Source organism: Neodiprion lecontei, chromosome 2, assembly GCF_021901455.1.
Source record: "Neodiprion lecontei isolate iyNeoLeco1 chromosome 2, iyNeoLeco1.1, whole genome shotgun sequence".
In the NCBI taxonomy this organism is placed as follows: Eukaryota; Metazoa; Arthropoda; class Insecta; order Hymenoptera; family Diprionidae; genus Neodiprion; species Neodiprion lecontei.
In genome coordinates, this window is record NC_060261.1 from 12,032,396 (window position 1) to 12,058,745 (window position 26,350).

The window sequence follows — 26,350 nt, forward strand, 5'->3', positions numbered from 1 at the left end:
TTCTTGCGAGAGTCCCTCGATGCCAAGCCTTTCGCACGTGCGTTTTATTGCTTGAACATTCATGTGTCCCATCCGAGCATGCCAGAGGCTCAGCTTGCTTTGACCATCTGCTTGTACAGCGTGACATGCAGTGGGCACTTTTACCTTCAGCAGCATGCGGAAGAGATTACCCTGTATTTTATCTTGTTTGTCCCGGACTTCACAACCATTTGCATCGGAGGAAAACTTGAGGCCTTTTTTATTTATTGTTCCAACAGAAAATAAATTGCAGCCCAGCTCTGGCACATAAAGCACGTCTTGCATTTCGCGCTCGTACACCACTCCATTTACCTCTTCTTTGATTGTGATTGTTCCGATTCCGGGAGCATCAATACAGCGATCGTCAGCTACTTTCACCGTAGTACCTGGTGGGTTCGGGCGAAATTCGGAAAAGTATTCTTTTCGATAAGTCATATGCCTACCGGCACCCGTGTCCGCGATAAAATAGTCACTCCCACTGTCACTAGTACACTTATACGAAGCGACAGTGTCACACATAAAAGCGTTCTTTGCTTTCACTAGTTTATCACTTGGATCCTTTTTCTCCGACTTTTTCTGAGGGCACTCGCGCGCCCAATGACCTTTTTCCTTGCACGCCCCGCAACGCGTTGTCTTCTTTAACTGTTCGATTTCTTTTTTCGTGTATTTCTTTTTCTTAGAGTCACTTTTTGCGTCGGGTTTCGCATCATTCAATGGTGCTCTCTGCACGTGAAGCGCAAGCGTTGTCGCTCCTTTTTTCGCAAGGCGATTATCTTTTTAGGGTTGGTGGTCGAGTGATTGAGGTAGATGACACGATTGGTTTACTTTAACACAGAAGAATTATTTATTATAAAACATTTGATTAGATTACAAAGAAAATAAATGATGTAATGTAATATTTGAATACGCGCTGGCAGAGTTGATGAGCGCGGGTGACTGTTGAGTGTGCACGTCAGTCACTGTTGAGTGTCAGAGTGAGTCCCCGAGTCTGTACTTGCGCTGTGTCCGTGCATCGGTTTTATGCACGAGGAAACAGTTAGGAAGTAGGTGGATGGAAGGGATTTCTTGTCTGTGATAGGACGAAAAGGTACAAAGGAGATGACATGCAGGAAAAATGGGGAAAACCCAGTAATTAGGAAAACGTGCCTAAACTGCGCATGCACGATCAAGTCATAAAACTTGGATCTGCGTGCGGGCGGTCGAGTTGTAAAAACTCGAGACGCGCGGCGGCGTCGGTTGTAAAGGCTAGAGTACAGTGTATTGAGAGAAAAAAAACGAGAATACATTTAAGTACTTAGGAGTTCATAATTGCGGTGCAATAATTAAGGATTAGGAGAAATATGGATTTTTAAATGCATTTGGGATTTTTGGGATTTGTCACGTCCGGTTGTAATTTTCTGTTTAATTTTTGTGAGGCGAAGCCGCCACATCTTCTTTGATTAATCTAGCTAGCAGCGTCTTTTTCGTTCTATCAGCCTTGGGAGTGCATTCCCAGGCTATCGTGAAAAGTTCAAACTTTTCTGGCAAGCTGGTGAGCAATTTTGAAACAGCCGCCTCGTCGGAAGGTTTCGTGTCCACTTCCTCTAGTTTCTTCAAAATACTCTCAAAGCGTTCTAATTCCACAACTATACTCTCACCTTCTTTGATGTGGAAAGCGTAAAACTGCTTCCAAGCAGCTTGTTTTGCGTCAGCACTTGTATCGCCGTACAATTCAGCCAACTTATCCCACATCTGTTTTGGAGAGTCACAGTTTATTAGATTGCTGCGTAGATTTCGAGCAATTGAGCATAAGATTATTGTCTCAGCTTGAGACGATAATCTATTGTAAGCCTTGGGTTCAGCGGCTTTATCTGTTCCTGGTTTGGCTTCTTCTCCGTCCACGTAGCCGAACAGGCCTTTGCCTTTCAAGGCAATTTTCACTTCGAACTTCCATTGCGTATAGTTGTTCGGGCCTTCCAGTTTTGTGATGTCCAATCTATCTGTATCAGTCATCGTGATTGAATGTAGATAAACACTTGAACTCTGAACGGAAACTACGCGCACTCAAAACTTCAACTCTTTGTTTCACTAGCCAGCGTGGCTTGTCAATAAATACTTAGGCGCAGTGGAAGCGTGCTGGGCCCATAACCTATTGAGTTTAATCTCTTAGCATAAGAAATGAACTCAATCCTTTAGCAGAAAAGTATTTATTGATATACAAAAAGTGGTACAAAGTAATAGTTTGAGTACAGAGTATGAAAATAGAAACGCGGAGCTACTCAGGGGTGAGCTGTTACTCTGCTGAGTGCTGAAACTGAACTGACTGAACTAGGAACTGCAGTTGCAGATGTCTGCAGCTCATCGCATGTTTCGACAGTAGTATACCGGAAAAAGGTTTGTTGCGATCTGGCGACATCGGTCGGCAGCACGCTCCGAGCGGTCAGAGGGCATGGGATTTTTACTTGTGCAAACACTCAAAATACAAATAGCCGTCCATGCACACTAACACATTTCTCAACAAGAATCAATAAAGGCGAAAATAACATGTTGAGGAAAGTTTTCAATGGCAGAGTACGTGTTTTCGGTTTAAAGTCTGAAACAAGACTGTTTTTACAATAATGCTGGTTAACGCAGCAACCTTATTCATTTTAAGACATAAGACGTTTATAAACTTCTTTTATCTATGATGACTACTAGATCATTAGAAAGGGGGTGAGACGGGTGATTTCACCCTGTGTAACAATAATATTAGTAAGCAATCATATAACAAAAGTTTTGGTTATATACAGCAACTTTCAGGTAAAATGTGTAGAAAAACGATAATTAGTTCGACAAGTAATGACGACTGGTCATTCTGGATAGTATGATCGGATTGGTGAGAAAAAACTAGCCTGAATTGAAAAAAAAGGTTCGTAGGACCATAATTAATAGAGATATTCGAATTGTTAACTTGGCCGCACCGAGTCGAGCGCAATTGGCCGGAGTCTCTTGATTACGCGACCAGGTGCGACGGACACGGAGAGCGCGGCAATTTCGTCGTTGAAATGTAATTAATTCACAGAAGGGGTATGAGACAAATTATACATCATACCCGAATGTCTCAGGAACACGTACAATTTTGATTCATCTGAAAATATTGCATACAGCAACAACAATGAATTAATAGGTAAACATGTCTGTATCTCCAGTTATAATGGAAATTAAGGGATGATTTTTTTTCCATAATTAGCGTCTCAAAAAGACTTATCAGATCTCCCGAGAAAATTTCGATAACTCGAAAAATGACAAAGTTATTACCATTTGTTTCTAAGCAAAAATTTTATTTCCGCGAAAAACGTGCTTTATTGAAACAAAATTGGATTTATCTTATCAAATCCAGAAAGAGCGTAGTAAAAACTACCACCATGATTTATTTGCGCTCTGTCAGGTCATCTGGGAGTAAACTATGGAGGAAGGGCGGATTTCGTGAGAAAAATCATTGTTGCCGTACTATATGACATAGCCGGGCAAACTTTGAGCGCTTCTCTTGAGGAAAGATGGTTCTACATTTTATGATGGATTTGAATAGTGTGGGTTGATAATTCGCCGACCTGTATGCAATAAAACAAAACAATCGAGTTTTTCATTCGTTGCTTTTTACGGCCAAACCAACAACGGTCCGTGATTTTTACATAGGACTAATTTTGTAAAAAACGACAAGATCTACAACTCCTCGCTGAAAATTTTTCCTCTAAACTCGATAAATGAAAAGATACAGCCGAAGTAGAGCGTTTTCAATTTTTGTTAATTTTTTTCTCGCAAAGCCGTTAACGAAATTCGTCACATTTTTCAGGATACGTTTCTCGGCATCCAACTGAGTGTCAAAAAATTTACAGCAATCACACATTTCAGAATAGAACTGGTTGAAATTTCTCTAGGTACATTCCGACTGTACTAATGTATACCGCAGGCTAACGGGTCACGTGGCCAAGGCAAGGTGGCAAAATAAAAAATAATCTTCCTGGTGCCCAATACTACGATCATACGTAGAGATATTTCGTAAAAATCAGTGAGGGAGACGGGCACCCATTTGTCCGGATTACAATCTCGTGTTTAGCTTTCACGTTTTCGCTAATTCGTGTTACAAAATGACGCACAAGGCGGGGCCACTCGAGGCGTACAATAAATCTCGCAGAAGATTTCTTCGTGACAGAGAAGAGTTCTTTAACCCTTCAGTACCCACATTAATCGGCTTACCTTCTTTACTCTCGCCTTGAGAGAAAATCTCACGGCTTCTGCGCATGCGCATCACAGATTCTGAAGTATTTTTCTCAGACAAATCGTAATGCATTTCAATTATTTGTAACAATAAGATAAGTTTTAAAAAACTAAAAAATTTAATTATTCTCAAATAATATATTTCATTTATTTCGAATAAATAGTGTTTTAAAATAAATAACACAACTGATCACATTCCTTTACACTAATAAGTAGATTTGTTTGAATATGTAAACAAACATGGCCGCTACGATGCAGCGGAATCATCCGAACGACGCCGAGATAAGATAAACAGGAAAATTTTTCATCCATTAAAACTCTCGCCATGAACAAAAAATCTCATGTCCTCCACAAAAAAATTATATTTTTTTCTTCATAATCAAAGTAAGTCAGTTTTTATTGTGCAGTTGAAAAGAATATAAAATTTGCTGAAGGTAAACAAAAATTAAAGTGGCCTCTATATTTGAATTTAGATAAATAATTGAGATTGAAACCGAGCATGAGTAAAAATCTCATAGCGCGGGTACTGAAGGGTTAACGAACTCCGTTCTTTCTGTGATCAGCCAAATACCGGAAAAACGTGGATTATCAAGCAAGCTGCAGTTTAAATAAGATTCGATAACCCGAAGCCACGCGAATTAATTTTAAACTATAGTGCGCATACGCATGGTGTACCTATAGATCAGACTCACACCGTCGAATCTCGTGTTTACCGGTGAGATTAACCCACGTAACAGACACACCGATATACTTCTCCCGGGAGTTAGTAGGTGTAAAGTCAACGTCGCATGCGTGCGTGAGAAGAGATCCGCGCGTCAACGTTGCCTGGACAAAGCGTCACACATACAACCCCGCGAATAACATCTGACAATGAGCCGGCGCAGCTGAATCGAAGAGCAAATTTCCCATCCCACACCCATCTATAAAAAAAAAATCCTTTCAACCAATTGTTTGGTGTGTAAGCGTGCAATGGATCTTACAGTCCTCTGCATTCTCATATATTGCACTGCTACATCGCAGTTTTGACTCAAGAAAACGCTGACAAAGAAAAACCCGCGCGTATGAGCCAATCATTTTGTGTGAGTGCGCGTAGAAACATAACACCGGTCTGCAACAAAATCCTCCTTCAAATGAAATATCACAGATATAAAGGTTTTAATTTGCCGAATCTATAGGTACATGTTTTCCATTTGTTGCTGTGACGTATAAATTACGTTATATGATTTTTTTTATTGTACAAAATGCAAAATTCGTTTTGTTTTGTTTTTGCATTTACACTGCTTTTACCTATTTAAATAATGTCTGTATGTAAGTGCATACAAAACTAGTTGGAACTGATAGAAATAGAAAGAAAGATATCGTCTTAACCGGTGTTTTCACACCTCTGAAATGTATGTAGAGCCAATGTATGCGACTGCGCAGTTCTTGTTGTAAATTCGTGAAAAGAAAGATAACTACGTAATAACTAGAATTATACTAGTAGATATATTTTCTGACGATTATAATTTTAAAATTTTTCAACTTCACAACTTTTTTTTCATAAATATCGATGCTATCATTAGTGTATTATTATAAATTGTGAGCAAATATGGCATTTTCTTGCAAAAAACATTACGTAAAAAGTATACGTCGTACACATTTTTTATTACTGTATTTCGATACAAGAGCATCAAACTTATTATAATTATATACAATATAATAAGGAGAATCAAAAGTTTTTGTTTTTGCAGACCAGTGTAATAGACGCCGAACGATCCGCGGCATAGCCGCGTTGTTTATATTTTCACCGGACTCGACATAAGAAGGGTATCGCTGTTACCATGCCGAACGGCGAACCCAGAAGGTAGAGGAAGGGGCAAGGGGAGGTAACGCCACAGAGTCGAGGCCGTAAACACGGTATAACGTATACACGCGTCTTGCTCGAGCCCGCCCAACACCCCGCGGCCCCCGCTCTCATCCAGCTGACCGACTACGACGCTCGCTCAAACGAGCAGGCTCCGCCTCACAACAAAAGCGTGACTTAGTTCTTCCAAGGCAGCTGACCAGGTCAGTAGGCGCTGTGAGGAAGACACGAACGATTCGAACACGATCTCGTGCAAGGAAAGATTCAGAATCTTCTGTGTTGACTCAACAAGTAAGCGCGTTAGAACACGCAGTAACGCAGACCGACGAATAATACCAGTGATTCACTATCGAGTGAAAATTCGGCATTTGACGGAAATATTAGCCGCGGCTCACGCCAGCGGGGAGAGAACCGCGACCGCGAAATACGAGAAGTCGAACGTCGGCAGGCGGTCAGCCTGATACAAGAACGCGCTGCCGAGAACCGCGCTGCATCTCAAACGACACAGCGTCGAGATTTGTATCGTTTTCCACGCGCTGCGCGAAACGACGAACGACCGCGTCAACAACCAAGGCCGTCATTCAACGCACGTGCGTCCGCGCCGCCACAACCGACCCCGAACAGTCAAAACTCGGCGTATCGCCCGATTCGTAACTTCGCAAAACTCTCGCGCGACTGAAATCTAACGTTTCCATCCGAAGACCTCGCGCCGGAAGATTTTCTACGCGACCTCGAGCGTAGAGCGATCGCCGAAAATCTCACAGAAGAGCTTTTATAAGCGATTCTAGCTTTACTGTATGGTACTAAAGGTACTAAAACGTTTCTAAATGAATAATACTCTATCTACGTTACGAACCTTACCGTAAAAGTTATTTTTCTGTCGAGCAAAACTTGTATTCCAATTGCTTGACCATTCGAAAAAAAAATGTGCGAGTAAGCGAAGAAATGCATAGGACTGAAAATACACCTCGCAACAAGGCCTACATCTTTGGTGGATACATGTCGAGATACATGTTTCGTCAGAAAACTCATATTTACCGAGATATTCAGCGAAAAGAACTTTTTTGTTCTGAAAAAATGCTTCAGAGGTCATAGCGATAGATTTAAAAATTTTTTTTTTTTTTTTTGGTGAGCTTTTGTGTAACATTTCTCACAAATACGAGCATCGAATTTGAAGTGGGTCGATTCCTTCGAGACATAGTTTAAATATTGGAGTTATTTTTTAGCAGGCTTCTGCGTTGCATTCGGCATGGAAAGAAGTAATTGAAAAAAGATCACTGTCCCGATCGGATTATTCCACCACATACATAAATTGATGGGTGACCCTTTCTGATCACCTTAATTAACTGAGGACTAGTTCATGGATTAAATTCTTAGGGACGGAAGGGAATTAAATCATGTAAACGAACAAGGATTGGGTAAATTTTTAGATGAAAAAAAAGTGACAACTTGTATTTATTATTGAACGAATAATTCGCACCGCTCTGTAACACCTTGCACGATGTTTAAGCTGCGAAGAGACATAGTCAACAAGATAACTGCGGCGACTATGTCTCCACATAGGCCTATGCCATACACTCGGGTTGTAAATATATTTTTGTTCTTTCTATTGTTGTAGCTATTTTCCGTATTTTTCGAGTTTTCTATCCGCGAACCTTTTTTGGGTTTTTCCCTATCCTGCGGTACCTGGAAGGTTAGCCTTCGCCCAGCGTCACAGGGCCATGTCAAATGTGGCGACCAGCTATATAGCGAGCCAGGTTTTTCCAGGTTCCGTTTTCTCGACTTCATCATTCTTTTCAAAAACCTTTTCTATCCTTTTCTAATATTGCTTTCCGGCACGTATGTACCTAACTACCTATTTACGTACGATGCCACTGTATCTAACGAACTTTCGTGCGGAGAGGTCGATCAGTCCACGCGACCTGAGTATTCGACCTCTCACCTATTAGCTCTCAAATTTCTGTACATACTCTTGTAAATAAATCGCCTACGAGTTCCTATAAGCTGTGTCGTTATTCGCATTCACTCGGACAATCACCGCATAACTGTACGGTGACTCTTACGCAGAAGTTTCTCACATCCTGATCCTCAATCGGGCTATTAGACGAGCGACAATCGACATACGGTGGTCGAACTCGACGAGCACAACCGCGTTTGAAAAGTAAACTCAATCGTATTCAAATACGATTGAATTTACGCGCCTACTTATGAATCCTAATCACTTCCCGGTGGGTGAAAATTTTAAAACTTGAATTAGCGAATAAATAGGATAAAATTTAAGTCAAAGGAAGTAAAATAAATAAGTAAATAAATAACAGAGAAAAATAAAAATTCGAACGTGGAGACAAAAAAAAAATAAAAATTTAAAAATCAGCCAAAGAGATTGTCCCGTCTCCTCGCGTCGATGGTACGATACCTGATGAGGTTGTTAATCTCACCACCCTTTTGATGGAGTGAAAAGGACGTCACGCAAATACGGGAACCTGCGTGCCAACTTAATCTTGCGCGGTGCTTTTATTTTAAGAAAACTCAACACTTTATTCAAGTATACGTTTGTTACAACGAAGATTTTAAGTTATAGGTATGGAATTGAAGAAGTTAGTAAGTGGACGTGAAGCTAACAGTCAAACAGTGGATGTGACGTTAATAGTTCGATGGTTGTCGCTAGACTGACTTCCGTGATTGACAATTTCGAGTTCCTTAGAAAAGAAGGCGTTGACGTTTACTTCGTTATTCGAATATTAAGAAACAGATGATTGGTCAAGCAGATCGGAAAACCCAAGAAGGAGGTCCAGAGGTCGCCAATCACGGAAGAGTTGTAGTTTAAATTGCCAGATGGAAAATCTGGCGAAAATACTGAGAAAATAAAAAATTTGCGTAGGCTTAAAACAAGGATGCACTCTATAATAAAATTATATTACTGACAGCTGGCACGCAGACTCGACAAATTTCTTGACTTAGAAACTTCCCGAGTTTAAGGAATAAAATCCGAACGTGACGGTTAGCGTGGACACAAAAATTAAAAATATTCAAAAATTGTCCATTTGGCAGTGTCTCGCATTAGAGACGCAAAACATAAGGTTGCCGTATGGACGTAGAATAAAAAAGCAAAAGTTGAGAGATAGAGTTTGCCAGCTTGTCAGATGAAGGGCTTATAGCCTTCGTTTATGGCCTTCGTTTATGGCGGTCAGGTAAGAAAGCATTTTTCGCATCTGACAGCCCATCGAGTGAAAATTTAAATATAAGAAAAAATCATCGAAAGACATTACAAACGATATTACGGTAACTATAGTTTGTTAGTCTAGATGCTGCTTGATACGCAACATACTCCCCCCGTTGAGAGGGTTACCGATCAAACAAAAAATCAACATTGTTAGCAGTTAGGTTACATAATCGGTTTAGAGTTCTTCACCGCTCGTAGATGCGATTGTCCTTTCAATATTTTCAATGGGCAGTGGTGCAGATTTTTTAATGCTTTGATAAAAGGTCCCAGTCGCCGTTTTAACCTGGACGGTCCGGATGATGCCGTCTGCTCCCGGATGTGCTGCAATGACGCGACCCAAGTGCCATTGTAATGGTAGAAGATTATCGTTTTTAATGACGACAATAGATCCAACGTCGACGGTGTGGTCTCCCCTGTTCCATTTATGTCGAACATTGAGCTCATTGACATATTCCTTGTGCCATCTTGACCAGAAATCTCGTTTGAGTTTCTGTACGTGTTTCCAGGTGGATAGACGGTTGGATGGTGTTGTGCTGAAATCAATCTCAGGCAAGCTAGTTATGGGTTCGCCAATAAGAAAGTGACCAGGAGTAAGAGCTAAAGGGTCGTTAGGATCCGAGGATAAAGGGTATAACGGTCTCGAATTCAAAATACTCTCGATCTCAATTACGAGAGTGTTGAAATCTTCAAAGCAGAGAAGAATATTTCCGAGGATCCGTCTCAGATGGTGCTTAAAAGATTTGACCGCTGCTTCCCAGATGCCACCGAAGTGTGGTGATGACGGAGGGATAAATTTCCATTTGATCTCCTTTGTCAATAAGAAGTTATGCACCTTGATGTTATGTTCGTTTGAACCAAGTAACCTCTGAATGTCTTCGATTTCGGTTTTTGCTCCCACAAAGTTCGATCCGTTGTCCGAGCTGATGATCGAAGGTTTTCCACGTCGAGCTACAAAACGGCGGAGAGCAGCGATGAAGCCTTCAGAAGTCATGTCGCTAACAACTTCGAGATGAACAGCCTTGACTACGAGACACACGAAAACCGCGACGTATATTTTGACTCGGGCTCGATTTCGGAATCGTTTTTCCTTCGTGTAGAATGGACCGCAATAATCCACCCCAACGTTGCAGAATGGTCGTGCTTCTGTAACCCGGTCTTTAGATAGTTGCCCCATAATATAGTTTATGGTTGGTGGCTTTGCTCGCATACATTTTACACATCGAAGTATAATTTTGCGAACCTGATTTCGTCCGTCAATTATCCAGTAACGTTGTCTCAGGCTGTACAAAGTAGACTAGACGCCTGCATGGCCATGAGATTGATGGTCGTTTTCAATAATGAGGTTGGTTATATGATTCGACTTTGGAAGTAAAATAGGATGCCGTTGATTGTGTGATATGTCTGCGTGTCGCAGTCTTCCTCCGACACGTAAAATTCCGGCTTCGTCGAGGAATGGACTGAGTGATAACAACCGACTTTTCGAGTTGAGGGGTTTTCCGTTCTGTAGATCGTGGATTTCTTGCATGAAGCTGCTAGATTGAACCAATTTGATTATCCGTTGATTAGTTTGTCGGATCTCTTGAACGGTAGGAATGCCCTTAAATTGATTATCCTTTTTCATTCGTAAACAATACGATAGTATCCGTCGTAATTTGCCAATCGAAGAATATCGCTCGAGAATTTCGTGGTTGTTGACGGCAACGGTGAAGCACAAGTCCTTTCTCATTTTCTCGTCCAGTGTTGGAATTTGAATCTTGAAGTTCGGCCATGTGCTTTCTTCTTCCTTTAACCAGGATGGACCCGTTCTCCAGAGATCGTTTCGTAAAAATTCTTCCGGCGATTGACCCCTAGATAATTGATCGGCAGGGTTCTCGTGCGATCGTACGTGTCTCCAATCGTCCGGATTTGTAGCTTGTCGTATTTCGGCAATTCGATTCGCGACAAATGTTTTCAATTTATGGGGGGATGTATTGATCCAGTGTTGTACAATCGTAGAATCAGTCCAGAATATCGAACGATCTATTTGTACATTGAGCGCCTCCATAACGGTTTTATGGAGGGTTGTTAGCAGCTTAGCCGCGCAAAGTTCGAGACGGGGTATCGTCTGTACCCTTTTCATTGGAGCGACTCCTGATTTTGCGCAGACAAGTTGAGAATACACTTCTCCTGAAGAGTTTGTTGATCGCAAATATATACAAGCTCCATATGCCTTTTCGCTAGCATCGCAAAAGCCACGGAGTTGTATTTTTTCGGAATTGCTGGATACTATTTTCCGCCTGAATGTCAGGTTGTGTAATTCGGAAAGATGTGACGAAAAATCGACCCATTCAGTATGAATATTGGCGGGTAGCGTTTCATCCCAAGCCAGCTCCAGTTTCCATAATTGCTGCATGATAAGTTTAGCCGTAACAATGACAGGTTGGAGCAGTCCCAGAGGATCGAAGATTTTCGCGACTTCGGAAAGAATAATTCTTTTTGTAATTTTATTGGGAATCGCAATTTTCTTCACAGTAATAATGATGGCGTCTTGCTGTGAGTTCCAATAAATACCTAAAGTCTTCAATGTTTTGTCATCGCCGGATTGTAGTTGTAAATTGATCGATTGATCCGTCAGGCCGCACAGGAGGTCAATCGAATTTGACGCGCACTGTCGCAAGTTGAATTTGCCTCGATGCAATAAAGCAATACTTTCGTCTCTAAGTCTGGTGGCTTCTTCGAGGGTCAGAGCTCCCGTGAGCAGGTCGTCGACGTATAAGTCCCGTCGGAGGATATCTGCTGCCAAGGGAAATTGTTCCGCTTCGTCCATTGCGAGTTGATGCAAGCTTCGTATGGCCAGAAACGGAGAGGCTGATAGGCCAAAGGTGACTGTGTTCAGCTCATTGTTTATTTGACCTTGCTCGTCACGCCACAGAATTCTATGATATTTACGATCTTCGGGCCGCACTTGTACTTGAAGGTACATTTTTTCAATATCACCTGTCAATATATAGTTGTGGGTCCGAAAGCGCAATAAAATTGTAAAAAGATCAGCTTGTATTGTCGGGCCAACCATTAATGTCTGGTTAAGAGAGACACCCGTAGTGGACGCAGCTGATCCATCGAAGACGATTCGAGTTTTTGTCGTAAGGCTTGTTGCCTTGACGACTGCGTGGTGGGGCAGGTAAAACCCTTCTTCCCGGGCATCATAAACCCTTGACAGGAACCCCAAGTTTAAATATTCGCAAATGATCGCGGCGTAATTTTTGCGCAATTCTGGGTTGTTCTTGAATGTTCGTTCTAAACTATAGAAACGTTTTAGAGTGATTTCGCGTGACTTCCCGAGAAGCTTGTTATTGGCCTTAAACGGCAATGGACGATGTATCGGCCTTCCTCGTTTCGGCTCACAGTGGCCGAGAAATGATCCTCGCAGGCTTGTTCCTCCTTAGATAAATGTTTGTTGGAAGGACCTTCGTCGATTTTCCAGAATGCAGAGATGTCTGGTGGAATTTCGGATAGATAACATCTAAAATCCGGTTGTGGTTTAATGGCAGGAGCCACATTACCTCCAATGACCCATCCAAGTTGTGTTTTTTGTAAGTAAAGATCTGGCCCGCCAGGTGAGGATAAATTGATCTGCCCGATTGACAGGAGAGATAATGCCGCTCCTGCGCTAATGAGCATTTGAACGGGTGCCGGTTTATGAAAGCCGGGATTGGCCAGATTAATATTTGAGGGATTGGTATTAATTCCCGATCAATTTGCGTATCAGGTACGAGTGACGCAATGCGGGATACAGTAACGAAATCCAATGTCCTGCTGTAATTGTTGTCACGTGAACTTATCATGACCGTGACACGTCCTTGGCTCTGTGTGGCAAGGCCGTTAAGGGTCCTGACCGATAGGTTGCATCGTTTTCGTGGTAATCGTAATGTAGCAGCGAAGTCTTCGGTGACGAAATTAGCGGTAGAGCATGTGTCGATGAGAGCTCGGCAAGGTATGTGTGTTTTATGACGATCGGTCGCGTTGACCATTGCAGTCACCATAAGTTTACTGACCGAGGTATCGACGATGAAACTCATACCTGCTTCGGTCTCCCTTGTCGGAGCCTCAGGTAGTCATGCTTCTTCCGTGGTCGTTGTGTCGGCGATTACGCGACGAACCGTCGTATGATGTTGCTTATGGCATTCACGACACCGTCCCTTGGAGGTACATGACCTAGTTTTATGTTTTCCTCGCAAACAATTGAGGCATAATAATTCGCGCGACGCTGCCTTGATGCGATCTTCAATCGAAAGATCGATGAATTTCTTGCACTGATAAATTGCATGCTTCTCTTGACACATCGAACATTTCCATGCCTCGTTGGTGGTGGTGGAAAAGGTCTGATGAGTACTCTTGCTACCTGCGTTTAACAACTTGCCACCCGCGAGTAATGTTTTTTGCCCTTTGCCTGCCCTGCGTTGTTTGGGTTGGTTTTGGTTCGGAACAATTCGCGTACTTAATTAGAAATTGTATCAATGATTGATACGACGGAAGTTTATTGTCCTCCAACATTAACTCCCATTGCCGCGTTAAGGGTTTACTAATTTTTCTCATGATGAGAGAGAGTATCACACAATCCCATTTGTCGACTTCTTGTTTGAGTCCCTTGAGGGATCGAAGATGCTGTTGAATGGTGTCTACGAGGTCTTCTATTGCATCCGCATTTTCATTTTTCACAGGCTCGAGATTTTCTAATATGTTCCAATGTCGCAAAATTGTTTTCCGAGTATTGTCATATTTTGAAATTAATAAACCCCATGCATCACGGTAGTTGGCTTCAGTAGCCTCTAAGGAGTTTATTACCTTGGCTGCCTTGCCCGTTAAAGCCGACTGTAAGTACTCTAACTTTTCCGAGTCTGATAAATCGTCGTTTCGATTAATCATGGACATGAATCGCGTTTTGAAAGTCGCCCACGATTCCAACTGATCGTCAAATGTCGGTGGGTTGAGTTGAAGAAGCCTTTTATGTCTATGCTCCTGACCCCGAAAATTAAAAGGGTTTGGACTCTCGCGACTTTCTGTAGACCGCTGTGTAGTTGGCGGGTTGCATGCACGTATGAGTGCTCTCGCGCGAGCCGTCGCGTCATAATAATTGTTTTCGATTTCCATTCGGACCGATTCGTGATCTTCTTCCGGTTGTTGCAATTCTAACATGGTTTGTACTTCGTGGAATTCGTTAAAATATTTCTCCATCCCCTCCATGCGGATTTCTAAGCGGTCAAAGGACTGCGAATTTTCCGCCGATTCCACAAAATTCTTGAATATGGTAATTTGGGCCTTAATCGTTTTTCTTCGTACCTTACACGTCTCGATGGTGAGTAGTGGAGACGTCGGTGTCATTGCGGAAACCAGTTCATTATTTCCCGGCATCGCGAATATTTTATGGACGTAGGAAAATAGGAAAACGACCGATAAAACTATTAAGGGATGTGTGGAATTGGCTAACCAAGTACAAGCTTACCGTTGATGATCAGAGATCCGGGTGTTGTTTTCACTGAATGATGTCGGATGCCCCGTTGACAATGATTGTTTCTGCAGTATGTAAAGTCTGCAGGAATAAATACGACTGCGTCTGCTTGTTCACTGACACGCGCACTATGGACCGCACTGCGAAGTGGTGAATGTTCTTTCTGTAAAATGACGGTGCAATACCGGAATCTAGCTCTTCTTAAACGAATTTTTCCCGAACTATGAATTCGATACTTGATGAGAGGATTATAACGTCACGAACGATTCACACTGAACTGTGGAATGTACCAGATATAATATCCGGCTCGAAGGACCAAAAAATGTCCCGTTTCCTCGCGTCGATGGTACGATACCTGATGGGGTTGTAAATCTCACCACCCTTTTGGTAGAGTAAAAAGGACGTCACGCAAATACGGGAACCCGCGCGCCAACTTAATCTTGCGCGGTGCTTTTATTTTAAGAAAACTTAACACTTTAGTCAAGTATACGTTTGTTACAACGAAGATTTCAAGTTATAGGTATGGAATTAAGAAGTTAGTAAGTGGAAGCTAACAGTCAAACAGTGGATGTGACGTTAATAGTTCGATGGTTGTCGCTAGACTCACTTCCGTGATTGACAATTTCGAGTTCCTTAGAAAAGAAGGCGTTGACGTTTACTTCGTTATTCGAATATTAAGAAACAGATGATTGGTCAAGCAGATCGGAAAACCCAAGAAGGAGGTCCAGAGGTCGCCAATCACGGAAGAGTTGTAGTTTAAATTGCCAGATGGAAAATCTGGCGAAAATACTGAGAAAATAAAAAATTTGCGTAGACTTAAAACAAGGATGCACTCTATAATAAAATTATATTACTGACAGCTGGCACGCAGACTCGACAAATTTCTTGACTTAGAAACTTCCCGAGTTTAAGGAATAAAATCCGAACGTGACGGTTAGCGTGGACACAAAAATTAAAAATATTCAAAAATTGTCCATTTGGCAGTGTCTCGCATTAGAGAATCAAAACATAAGATTGCCGTATGGACGCAGAATAAAAAAGCAAAAGTTGAGAGATAGAGTTTGCCAGCTTGTCAGATGAAGGGCTTATAGCCTTCGTTTATGGCCTTCGTTTATGGCGGTCAGGTACGAAAGCATTTTTCGCATCTGACCGTCCATCGGGTGAAAATTTAAATATAAGAAAAAAATCATCGAAATACATTACAAACGATATTACGATAACTATAGCTTGTTAGTCTAGATGATGCTTGATACGCAACAGAGATAAAGAGCTACTGATTTTTGGTAAGTGACGGAATCTTCTGTTTATAAGTGTTTAAGTGGGCCGCTCCCTGCGGTACTGCAATGCCGGGCCGACCCGCGGTAGAGCCGGAGCAAGCCCCAGACACTCCGCCGACTTCAAAAAATCAGTTTAATATTCTGGGTCCCTAATGGGGAGCGTATCTGATTTTAAGCTGACGAGAACAGATGAAAGGGCGTTTATTAAGCAAACAATGTTCCCCCGGGCTTACAGTTGCTCCCCCGGGGGTGGTAGATATACATGATTCGCCCCTGGTGGTGGCTTGAATAAATAAAATACATAACATATGTATAAATAAAAATTTTGCATCTTTGGCTAAAAGTCGACTCAAATAAATATTGAGATGCATGTACTCTAGAGACTAGAATGGAAAGAAGACAGAAAGTAAAAAGATAAAAAGATAGAGTCTTTGGCTAAAATAAAATACAAACTTACTAATACGGTAAATGTAAAAAGGTAGAAATGTTGGTTTTGAGATCGGGCGGAATAATAAACGGTTGGATGTCGGTAGATATTTGTGTCTAATCTTTATTCAACACTACATTGCGTGTGAGGTGCACAACAAGTAAAGGGAGGATATATATATATATATGTATGTATATATATATATATATATATATATATATATATATATATATGTATATATATATATGTATACATATATATATATCAGATACAGAGAACGGAAGTGGAAGAACATGAACTATACAGTCTTAGATTATGTAGTTCGACTAGCCTTTGATTATATAATGAATGTAGATCTGTCTGTCTATCATACATTCCAACAAGAAATAGAGTAAAATAATTAAAAGATCAAGTCTTCAGCTGAAATACAATAGAAAGAACTAAACGTTTAGGGACTGGCCCCTCCCGGCCACCGACCTCCAATTTAGGTAAAATAAAATAAATAGATATAAATATAGATATTGCATACGCTTAACCTAAAGGGACGCGACTTCAATTAGGCTCGCGAGCGGCGGACTTTTGCCTGTTGAAATACTATTGTCCTTGCACGCTGTCGCCAATGAAACGTTCAGTTTATTCGCGGGCTTTGTTTCGCCAAAACTTCACACGCGATGTGTGATATTTAGCGCATACTCGAATGATATATTTATTTTGAGAATTTCCTGTCTCTTGGATAGAGCTGCAGGATTCGGTCTCTGGACTCGCAAGGAAGGTGGAGAATGATAACTTGTTGATTGTGTCATTAACTCCTGGAAAAGCCTGAATAGTTTGACCACTTCAACTTGGTTTTTCGAGATGGCCTCAGAATCTGTTTCCTCACCCTCATGTGCAAAGGCACGAGTGGAATAAACCCATCATCATAGGCCGTGTAAACGGTTGAGGGTCAAACTTGATCCGTGAGTGTGAAGCACGCACAGATAGATCGCTCTGAGAGGTTGACTCGTGATGCGAAATATTTATTTCCGGAAAGGAAATATTGCAATGATACGTCAATGTTTTGTTCCCGTGAGGCGGGATAAGAGACAGGATGAAAGGTCTTGAACTTACTCTTCTGGTAATCTCTAAGAGATTTTCGATAATTTAGGAAGGGATAGTTCTTCCTTATTTACTCTGATAATAACGAAGTTTGCCTGCGGCAAGACTGACTATTAATTGCGTGATAGCATGTTGGTCAGAGGGACGCTATTTGATTATTCTGGATCATTGACTAGTCGGTTTTGTGATTGATAATGATTCGTTTAGTGGGAACTAAGACAGAATATTATTTGTGTGCTAGCATAGTAGTCGGAAGGACTTAAATGATAGTTCGGTTTACGTATTGATTGATTGATTGAATAAATTTATTAAGGCTATGGGGTACAACCCCATACAGCCCAGTAAGATAGTACATTAGCAATATTATTTGTAATTTACATAATATAAGATTTATACATGTAGTGAAAAAAAATATTTTCAAATTTAACAAGAGATCTTACATGCTAAGTTTAACAATTTTATAATTTTATAATTTTAAGTATAATCCTAACTATAACATCTTTGTTTATTTTTAGATATCAGCAGATTTCTTAATTTCGATAAGCATAGTAACATAGTAATAGAAACAGTCTCTAGAGTATACATATCACAAAGTATTTTATATTTGGTTACAATTTCATTCAATAACTAAAACTAAGTGACACAACTTATGCCAAAAAGGTACTGCTACATATCTAAAAGATGAGTTAAGACACTGTCGTGTGGTAGCGGGTTCAGTTTCAAGTTTGGGTCTTGCTCCACCTTAAAACGCCACCGATCAACTTCAGTCTTAACGAGTTTTGTAAGCACTTCTGATTTGAAGCCACTAAGACGTTGAAGGTCAAATATGATGTTGCGATTTACCAAGGAGTTTATAAAACGCGATGCAACATAGTGAAACGAGTTATCAAGCTTCTTAGATCGTGCCACACTTATCAATAATGGCGCGGGAGGATACCGTGGTGTAACACGTCTCTGCTCAGCGTCAGCCCTTAGTTTGAAAAGATCAAATAGATACGTAGGTTTTCTTGAAGAAATCACAGTGTAGGCTAGAGTAGTAATAATGCATAATCGTCTATTCTCAACAGTAAGCCAACCAAGGGACAAACGATATGGCGTTATTGGAGTTTGCCAAGGGATATAACCTTGAACAAATCGAATACAGGTATTCATAAGACGATGAAGCTTTAAGTTTTGTGCTTGTGTTAAATCATTGTATACCGCTGCTGCATAGTCAAAGTGAGGAAAAATAAGAGATTCTACAAGGCGTTTTCTAAGAGATCGTGTAAGTGCATGCCTATGAAATCGCAGGGAATAAAGCGCCCCATGAACACGATTAGAAATCTGACTAATATGCTTGTCCCAGTTTAAGGTTGAGGAGAGTTGAACTCCGAGATCAGTTACATGACTGGAGTAGTCTAAAGCGACACCATTAATTACAACTCTTGGAAGTGCGGAAAAATCAATACCGGAGATGTAAGTTTGACTACCTAAAATAATTAGCTTAGTTTTATCAGGATTCAGTCTAATCAAGTTCCGTTGTGCCCACTCAAAAACACGAAACGCATCCTCAGAAAGCCTGAGTATATGTTCATGTAATTTACTGGGCGGGCAGTATAGATAGATACGAGTATCATCTGCGTATATTCCATGTCTGGAATGAGTCAGAACTTGTGGAAGATCGTTGATAAAGATCGCAAATAACAAAGGCCCAAGTACATACGTACGTATGGGTAGACTCGATATTATTTATGTGGTAGCCTGGTCGTCAGAGGGACGGTATTCGATAATGAGGAATCGTCGCTGACAGTTGATTTCGATATTATAATTATTCGTTTAGATAGTACTGAAACAGAATATTACGTGTGTGATAGCATAGTAGTCAGAAGGACTTTGATAGTAATTCAGTTTGCTTATGGCAAGACTGAATATTACTAGCGTGCTAGTTAAAGGCAAGGGGATTCTACGCAAACGTACCTTCACCTGTATTAAGACATTCAGTCGCAATGACCGTGACTCTCTACGGGTTCAGGTGTCCTACCTATGGGTCAGGGGATTGTGAGACGATCACCGCATCTGAGCTATGAGGTCAGACGCAATGCTGTTCTTCACTCAGACACGGCTCCCTAGTACCTAAGGAGTGTTTTTATTGAAAACAAATAAAAATTATTAGTACACTGAATGCCCTCCTTTGATGGGAAGTGGCGTTGAGGATCCCTTGGACGGGTACTCCACGTCTCTTGATCGTGGGTCCTTGGTGTCTGGCTCCTCGTGAATGTGGGAAGTATGGGTCTTCTCGTAGAAGTCTTCGAAGATCTATCCAGGCGGTTGCTCAATAGGTGATAGATAGCTAGATCCGCATTTGCGCTCGTCTTATATACGCTTATTGTCTAGTTACGCCGTTTTCGGGGATAGAGATTGGTCGCGTCCCCTAAAGAAGGGGTACGGTAAATCGTGCGATTTGATTGGGTTCCCGGTATGTGGCGGGGTTATCGAGTGGACAGTGAGATTTGGGCTTGGGTTTACCAAGCATAATATTAGGGGGCACGTGCCGAACCCCAGGTGTCGGTACGCCAGCCAGGCGTTCCGTCACAATACTAAAAATTTAATTCAATTTGATATTTTATATCCGTTGTAATATACTGTTGCCTTGGCTGTTCACGCAGCTAATGTTTACATCTGGGGCTCAAGCGGCTATATACTCGGCCCGCTCATGTACAATTCAAAAACTCTTTTTTTTTTCTTACAATTCTCTTTCGTACTTTTACTATGGGCCCGTAGTTGTCACGGAAGAAATAATAAATATTGGATGTTCGCAATCAAAATATTCTTCAAAGACGAAGAGATTATTTTAAAGCTCGCAAACAGAATTATCATTATTATATACTCAGACAAGAATTACAGAAAGAAAATAAGTATCGATAATTATTTAAGATTTCGATGATATTCCGAATATTATTGCGACAGAGTTATTGAGCAGAAATTCGTAGAATAGAATATTTGATGAGAATGAATATTTCAATATACGGCATCGAAAAGGACAATTTTATTTATACTAGTCATATATTGTAGCCTTGGCTGTCCACGCAGCTAATGTTTACGTCTGGGGCTCAAGCGGCTATCTACTCGGCCCGTTCAGGTACAATACAGAAACTTTTTTTTTTTTCTTTTCGTGACAGAGAACTAAACTTACAACGTTATTTATTCGAAAATTCTGAAAGAATCTACACTCGACTTTCCAGAACTTGACAAAATATTTCCACCGTTCACAGACAGATACGTTTGAACTATTCATTTCTCGATCTGTTTTACAATAACCAACTACATCAAAATAAACAATTTCGCACAAAATCCATGATCGGCGGTATTATAAATTTCCACAATTTATAATACAATTACAGTACTCTTTACGCGAACCTTGCGCGATTTTACATATTAACATGACACAATTTTGAGGGTAATTTTGGCGAAAGTTTCGTACGAATTTATCACAAAAATTCTCCTTTACAATTTAACCAACTTTGCCCTATGTTAGGCGCCAAATGAGACCAGTGTAATTTTTAACTTCATAACACCACACCTGCCGCGACCGTGGTCCATCGGTTGGCAGGGCTCTTTTAAACAATCCACAAAAAGTTTGCTAATTTATTCGGCGCCAGCTAGTGTAACTACTAACAGAACTTGTCGGCTAGCGAGAGCAAGAGAAGTGAGTCCAGTTGGTGGGACCAAACTTTGGCAGATTCGAATAAATACCAAGGATCACATTTTGCATAATAAAAGAGTAACAAACGACTTACGTTTGTGCGGACAATTAACGAATAATTCCTTTTATTTCGTCCTTCAAATGATATTGTTGCAGGCGTCTTTCCTTCTCATTTGATAATTTTACAAAATGCAGGCCTTAGGGTAGCTGGATCAGCTCTGACAAATACTCTCGTTCGATATGCTCCCACACACACGCTAGATATGACCAACTATAATTTCACGTGATTAATTCACGGATTACAACGAATCGAGTTTTACAGATCGTGATCATTCTACACACGTCAAGTGTCGGGCGTAGACTCGCTCTCGGACCCTTCGTCAAACTTACCACCTCGAAATTACGAGAGTGGGGCAGGGACTCAAGTGGGGCGATTTCTAACGCCATATTAGACGAAGGACTTTTGCCAAAATGTGACGTACTTATTTCAACTATCGTAACGCGCGACACATGAATATCGTTGATGGTTTTACTTGAGCGAACGAGTCGAGGACGATGTTTTCCTGTCTCATTATAGCTACTTGCTGCGTCGCCTGCGGGCTCGAACACGGACGACGACCCCGAAGAAGATGTTGTGGACGGGGCTGGTGAAGACGGCGGGCTTTCCTCGGTGGACGCCGGGGCGGACCCGCGGGGATGTCGTCGGCGGGTCCGCTGGGGGACGACGCTCCACGGATCCCTCGCTGGTGAGACCGCCCTCTGCTTCGTCTCCGCGATGAAGGGGAGGGTCCTTGCCGCACGTGGTGGTGCGGCAGGTAGTCCCAGGGTGGTCGTGGTGACCCTCCCCCCTGCGAGAGGCCTTGAGGTAGTGATCGGCCCCCCGCACATCGTCGTTGTCGTCGTCGCCGTAGTGAGTGTAGCAGCCACCGCCGACGTGATCGGCTGTCCGCTTACCGACCACGCTCTCCGGCTCCGGGTGTTATGGGCCAGCGGGGCCAGCATCTCCCACGGTGGAGGGCTGCCTCCGGTGGGACCGCCAGGGGGAAGTGATGTGGCCCTGGCGGTCGATCGCAGCCCTCTACGTGCAGCCGGCACGCCGGACGATGGCTGCATCGTCGCGGTGGTGGCGCCCGCGGTGACGGCGGTGTATGTAGTTGCCTCCGTCCTCATCCGCCCCGGGAGCGTAGATGGTCGTGGGGGGCCTCCTCTGGTGATAGTGGGCCCCGCCGCGTTTGGAGATGGAGTTGCGGCGGGGCGCAGATGTTGTGCCCCCCTTATTCCCGGGGATGTCCGCAGTGGTCTGGTCGCGGTGCCTCTCCTGGTGGTGGTGGACGTTGGTGGTGGAGTCGGCTCGACCGGCACGCTGGCGGCTCTCCTCCTCCTCGTCAGGGGGCCCTCGTAGGTGGAAGGTCGGGCCCCCGGAGAGCCGCGTTGACCCCCGCTGGTCCTCCGCACCCCGTCGTTGGAGAGACGGGGTGCCTCTGGGGTCCTCCTCATTGCCGGCAGCCGACTAGTACTGCACCGCGCTCCAGACCCGATCGTAGTGGCGGGCGCCACAGGTGTTGTGTGGGCGGTCTCGTTGCTCCTCCGTGGGTGGCTGGTGTTCTGCCGCGTCGTCCTCGACGTCCCGCTGGTGGTGGCAGGGCGTGTGATGGTAGTAGCCCTGCTCGAGCCCGCCGTCGCCGTCGTCGTCGTCGCTGTCCTCGCCGCCCGTGTCCGACCCACAGGCGCCGCAGCGCTGAAAAAGCTCAAAATAGGCCGCTCACGGCCCTCGTCTGCAGTACGCGGCTGCTGCGCCGCGGGTGCTTCAGGCGCACCCCGACTATCTGTGGCTGGCGCGGGATGGGCCCGCTCGTGGTGCAGCTTCACCGCCTTGAGGGGATACCCCCCCTCGCCGATGAAGCCACACACACCGCAGCGGAACTTCATCCCGCGCTCCGGATGATATTTTCTTAAATGTTTCTTATAGTCGGCGTGCGCCCTAAACGCCCCCACCGCCCATGTCCCCCTACCCCTGCCACCTCGAAAACAATCTTGGCAGCGGAACTCGTCCGGGAACGGGAAGTCCACGAAGACTTCCATCACGCCGCTAAGTGAAGCCGCCGATTCAGCGGTGCCTTAAGAAAAGAAGAAAGAAAAGGGGAGATAGAAAAGGATGGGAATGAAAGAAGGGTTATCCAAGGAGTTGAAAAGAGATAGCGACAGTCGGTAATACCTCTGTTACCTTAAGAGAGAGTCGGTAACAGAGGGGGAGGATAAATTACCGACGGCCCGCAGTACCGACCTACGACTCGCGCCAATCGGTTCGGCTACTGACCGCCGGGGGGGCAGCACCAGCCTGTCGCACCTTTGGCAGGTCAGACGTGTTTCAGTCGTTCCCGACCTCGGGCAACGACAGACGTGGTGGTAGAAGGATCTCGAAGCTGTCGCCGAGGGAATAACTCGCGCTATTTCCTCAGAGAAACTTCGAGACTTACGTTGACTCTGGGTTGTTGAAGCCGGAGAGGCCAACCCTCGTGCCGACGCACTTGCAGTCGGTCTTCCAGCAGCTACAACCCGTTGAGTCTTAACGCGTTTAGGATGGGAGCGCAACCGACACTGCAACTCACCGTCACAAGGGCACCAACAAGTGTTGGTGCGTCGGCTCGCTACAGTGACGGAAACTAGGGGTGGGGTAAAGGATTAACCGGCCTAGTGCCGCGCGAGAACGGCTAAGCAAGGTCGCCTCGCAATCGGCACCGTATGGCCGGGGGAAAGAGACAGAAGAGAGAAAGAAAGGCACCACTTACCTCTGACGGGTCCACCCACCGGCGCGATGTCCCGGGGAGTTCCGCCGCACACACTACGGGGGGACGAAGCGGGGGAGACGCACACACTCGCGGCACAACACTCGCGCACTTAAACCGCGTCCCGATCGCTTCTCGGCGGGATTAAAACTAATAATTAGCTAATAAATTAAATAAATAAATAAATAACTAAAATCTAAAGTGTAAAAGATAAAATATATACAAATGTCAATAAATAAAAGTGTATATATAAAATGATAAAAACAAAAGGTCAAAAACTAAAAATCTAACAAAAAATCAATAAATTAAAAATCAGCTATCCTACCCTAGCTGACTTTTGGAAGGTGGCGGAGTGCTCTGATATTATATGTCCTAGTGGGCCTGCTCCCTACGGTACTGCAATGCAGGGTTGACCCGCGGCGGAGCCGGAGCAAGCCCCTGACACTCCACCACCTTCCAAAAATCAGATTAATATACTGGCCCCCCAATGGGGAGCGTATCAGATATTAAGCTGATAAGAACAGATAAAAGGGCGTTTATTAAAACAAACAATGTTCCCCCGGGCTTACAATTGTTTGCCCGGGGGTAATACAATAACAATTTCCGCCCTTGGCGGTGGCTAAAACATACATAGATTTAAAATAGAATATTGCGTGATGATTTCAAGAGGGCTGTCACGTCTTTGGCTAAAACTCGGTTAAAATATTTAGGTTGCATGGAACCCAGTGACTAGAATGAAAACGATAAATATACTGGGGTACATGCAACCTGTCAATGTTTAGAATAATAAAAGGTACAGAGAATAGATAAATAAATAGATAAAAATGGGATAAATTAAGAGGTAAATAAATAAAAAAGATGAATAGATTTAAAAGAGAGACGTATAGATAAAATGGATAAAATTATAAAAGAGTGTAGGATATAAGAAATATAGAGTAAAGAAAAAGTAAAAGTAGTCTGTAGCTAACATGCAATCAAATTTGTAGAAAGTTAAAAGTTAAAATTCCAGGGACTAGCCCCTACTGGCCACCGCCCTTAATTAGAATTAAATATAGAAAATGAAAAATAGAAATTTAGTTCCATCTAGAACATGCACTTAAAATAAAATGGTGGGACGCAGCCTAGATTTGGCCCGTGAGCGGCGGCCTCTCGCCGTTTGAGTTTTCTATTGGATTTGCTCCCGCATCACTCCCCAAGGGTCCGCTAATCTCAGGCACGCGATATTGCCTGACGCCCGAGACGTGCTCCACGTATATGTCTCGTGACCATCGGATGGTCTCCGAAACAATGAGCCGGCGCATCAGCGCTGCATACCGATTACCGATATGCAGCTGCTTCAGCACCGACTCATTCCTCGGATCCCACGAGCCGAGGGCGCCGACGACGAACGCAGAGACCGTCACCCGGTAACCGCGCCTTCCGAGCTCATCGGCCAGGGGCTTATATTTCAAGATCTTCCGGCCCCTGGCCTCATCGAACGCTACTCTACGGTTCTCGAAAGGCACGGTCACATCGACGATGACGATGCTCTTTGAGGGCTCGTGCCTGACCACAATGTCAGGTCTGAGAGCCCCCAGTTCCCCGTCGACCCCCTCGACGTGTTGGTTTACCCGGAGCTGCCCCGGCAGGCGGTTCGCCTTCGCCAGGCGGGCGACGATGGCATCATGCCGCAGCTGCCACGCGGCCGAGTGCGGGCGGCAGTGGCAGACCACGTGGGGAAGGGATTCGCGTGCTCCCCCGCAACGCCGGCAACGCTTGTCACCGTCGCCCCAGCGTCGTGCCCCGTTAAGGGGCAGGACGTCCAGGCGCGCGCGGTGGACAAAGCGCCAATCAGCGAAGCGGGTGAAGCTGCCGCCGCGGAGGAAGTGGTTGGAATACCTCGACCACGACGACACCTCGAACACCTTCCCCTGGTCAGGCTTCCGTAGAAGTCTCTGACCGTAGTGCTCCGCCCATGCCGCCCGCAGCCGGCGTACTATTTGGCCTCGTGCTCGCGGTGGCACCACCGTCGTCCGTCCAGCCGAGCCCCGGATCTCCACGGCCAGCTCCCCAAGCTCCGCAGACCATCGCCACTTCAGGCCCAGGGCCTTCGCGCTCCTCCTCGCCGCATTCCGGGCCCTCGACCACAGTGAGGAAGTGTCCCCCCCGTCTCTGGCAAGCCCATCTTCCAGCGAACCGGAGAGATAGGCCGCCAGGTCGTAGCGCGACGGGTCCCGTCCAAGTTTCCTGGACACCGCCCGCCCCAGTGAGCTCCATGCCAACTCCCTGACCACCG

The 26,350-nt window shown here is 43.9% G+C and overlaps 2 protein-coding genes, 1 non-coding gene and 1 pseudogene across 3 annotated transcripts; all 4 read right to left on the bottom strand.

The window, feature by feature from the left end:
- Nucleotides 1-9,495: 9,495 nt before the first annotated feature.
- Nucleotides 9,496-10,494, bottom strand: LOC107222054. Its single transcript, XM_015661265.2, has one exon. The coding sequence runs from the start codon at nt 10,492-10,494 to the stop codon at nt 9,496-9,498; it is 999 nt and encodes a 332-aa protein (XP_015516751.1).
- Nucleotides 10,495-16,121: 5,627 nt separating this feature from the next.
- LOC124293183 lies at nt 16,122-16,302 on the bottom strand (annotated as a pseudogene).
- A 3,453-nt stretch (nt 16,303-19,755) lies between these two features.
- Nucleotides 19,756-23,371, bottom strand: LOC107218571 (mucin-12-like). Its single transcript, XM_015656486.2, has 2 exons — nt 21,680-23,371; nt 19,756-19,902 (listed from the first exon to the last, which is right to left on the bottom strand). The coding sequence occupies exons 1-2, from the start codon at nt 23,369-23,371 to the stop codon at nt 19,756-19,758; spliced, it is 1,839 nt and encodes a 612-aa protein (XP_015511972.2).
- A 1,074-nt stretch (nt 23,372-24,445) lies between these two features.
- Nucleotides 24,446-24,628, bottom strand: LOC124293179. Its single transcript, XR_006903129.1, has one exon. It is a non-coding gene; the product is annotated as a U2 spliceosomal RNA (small nuclear RNA).
- Between the last annotated feature and the right edge of the window lie 1,722 nt (nt 24,629-26,350).

What these genes read in the sequence shown, in the direction of transcription:
- LOC107222054 (XM_015661265.2), bottom strand. Translation starts at nt 10,494, where the DNA reads ATGGGGCAACTATCTAAAGACCGGGTTACAGAAGCACGACCATTCTGC.
- LOC107218571 (XM_015656486.2), bottom strand. Translation starts at nt 23,371, where the DNA reads ATGGAAGTCTTCGTGGACTTCCCGTTCCCGGACGAGTTCCGCTGCCAA. An exon ending in ACTCTCGTAATTTCGAGGTG is followed by an intron (nt 19,903 to 21,679) that starts GTAAGTTTGACG and finishes CCGCCTGGATAG; the next exon opens with ATCTTCGAAGACTTCTACGA.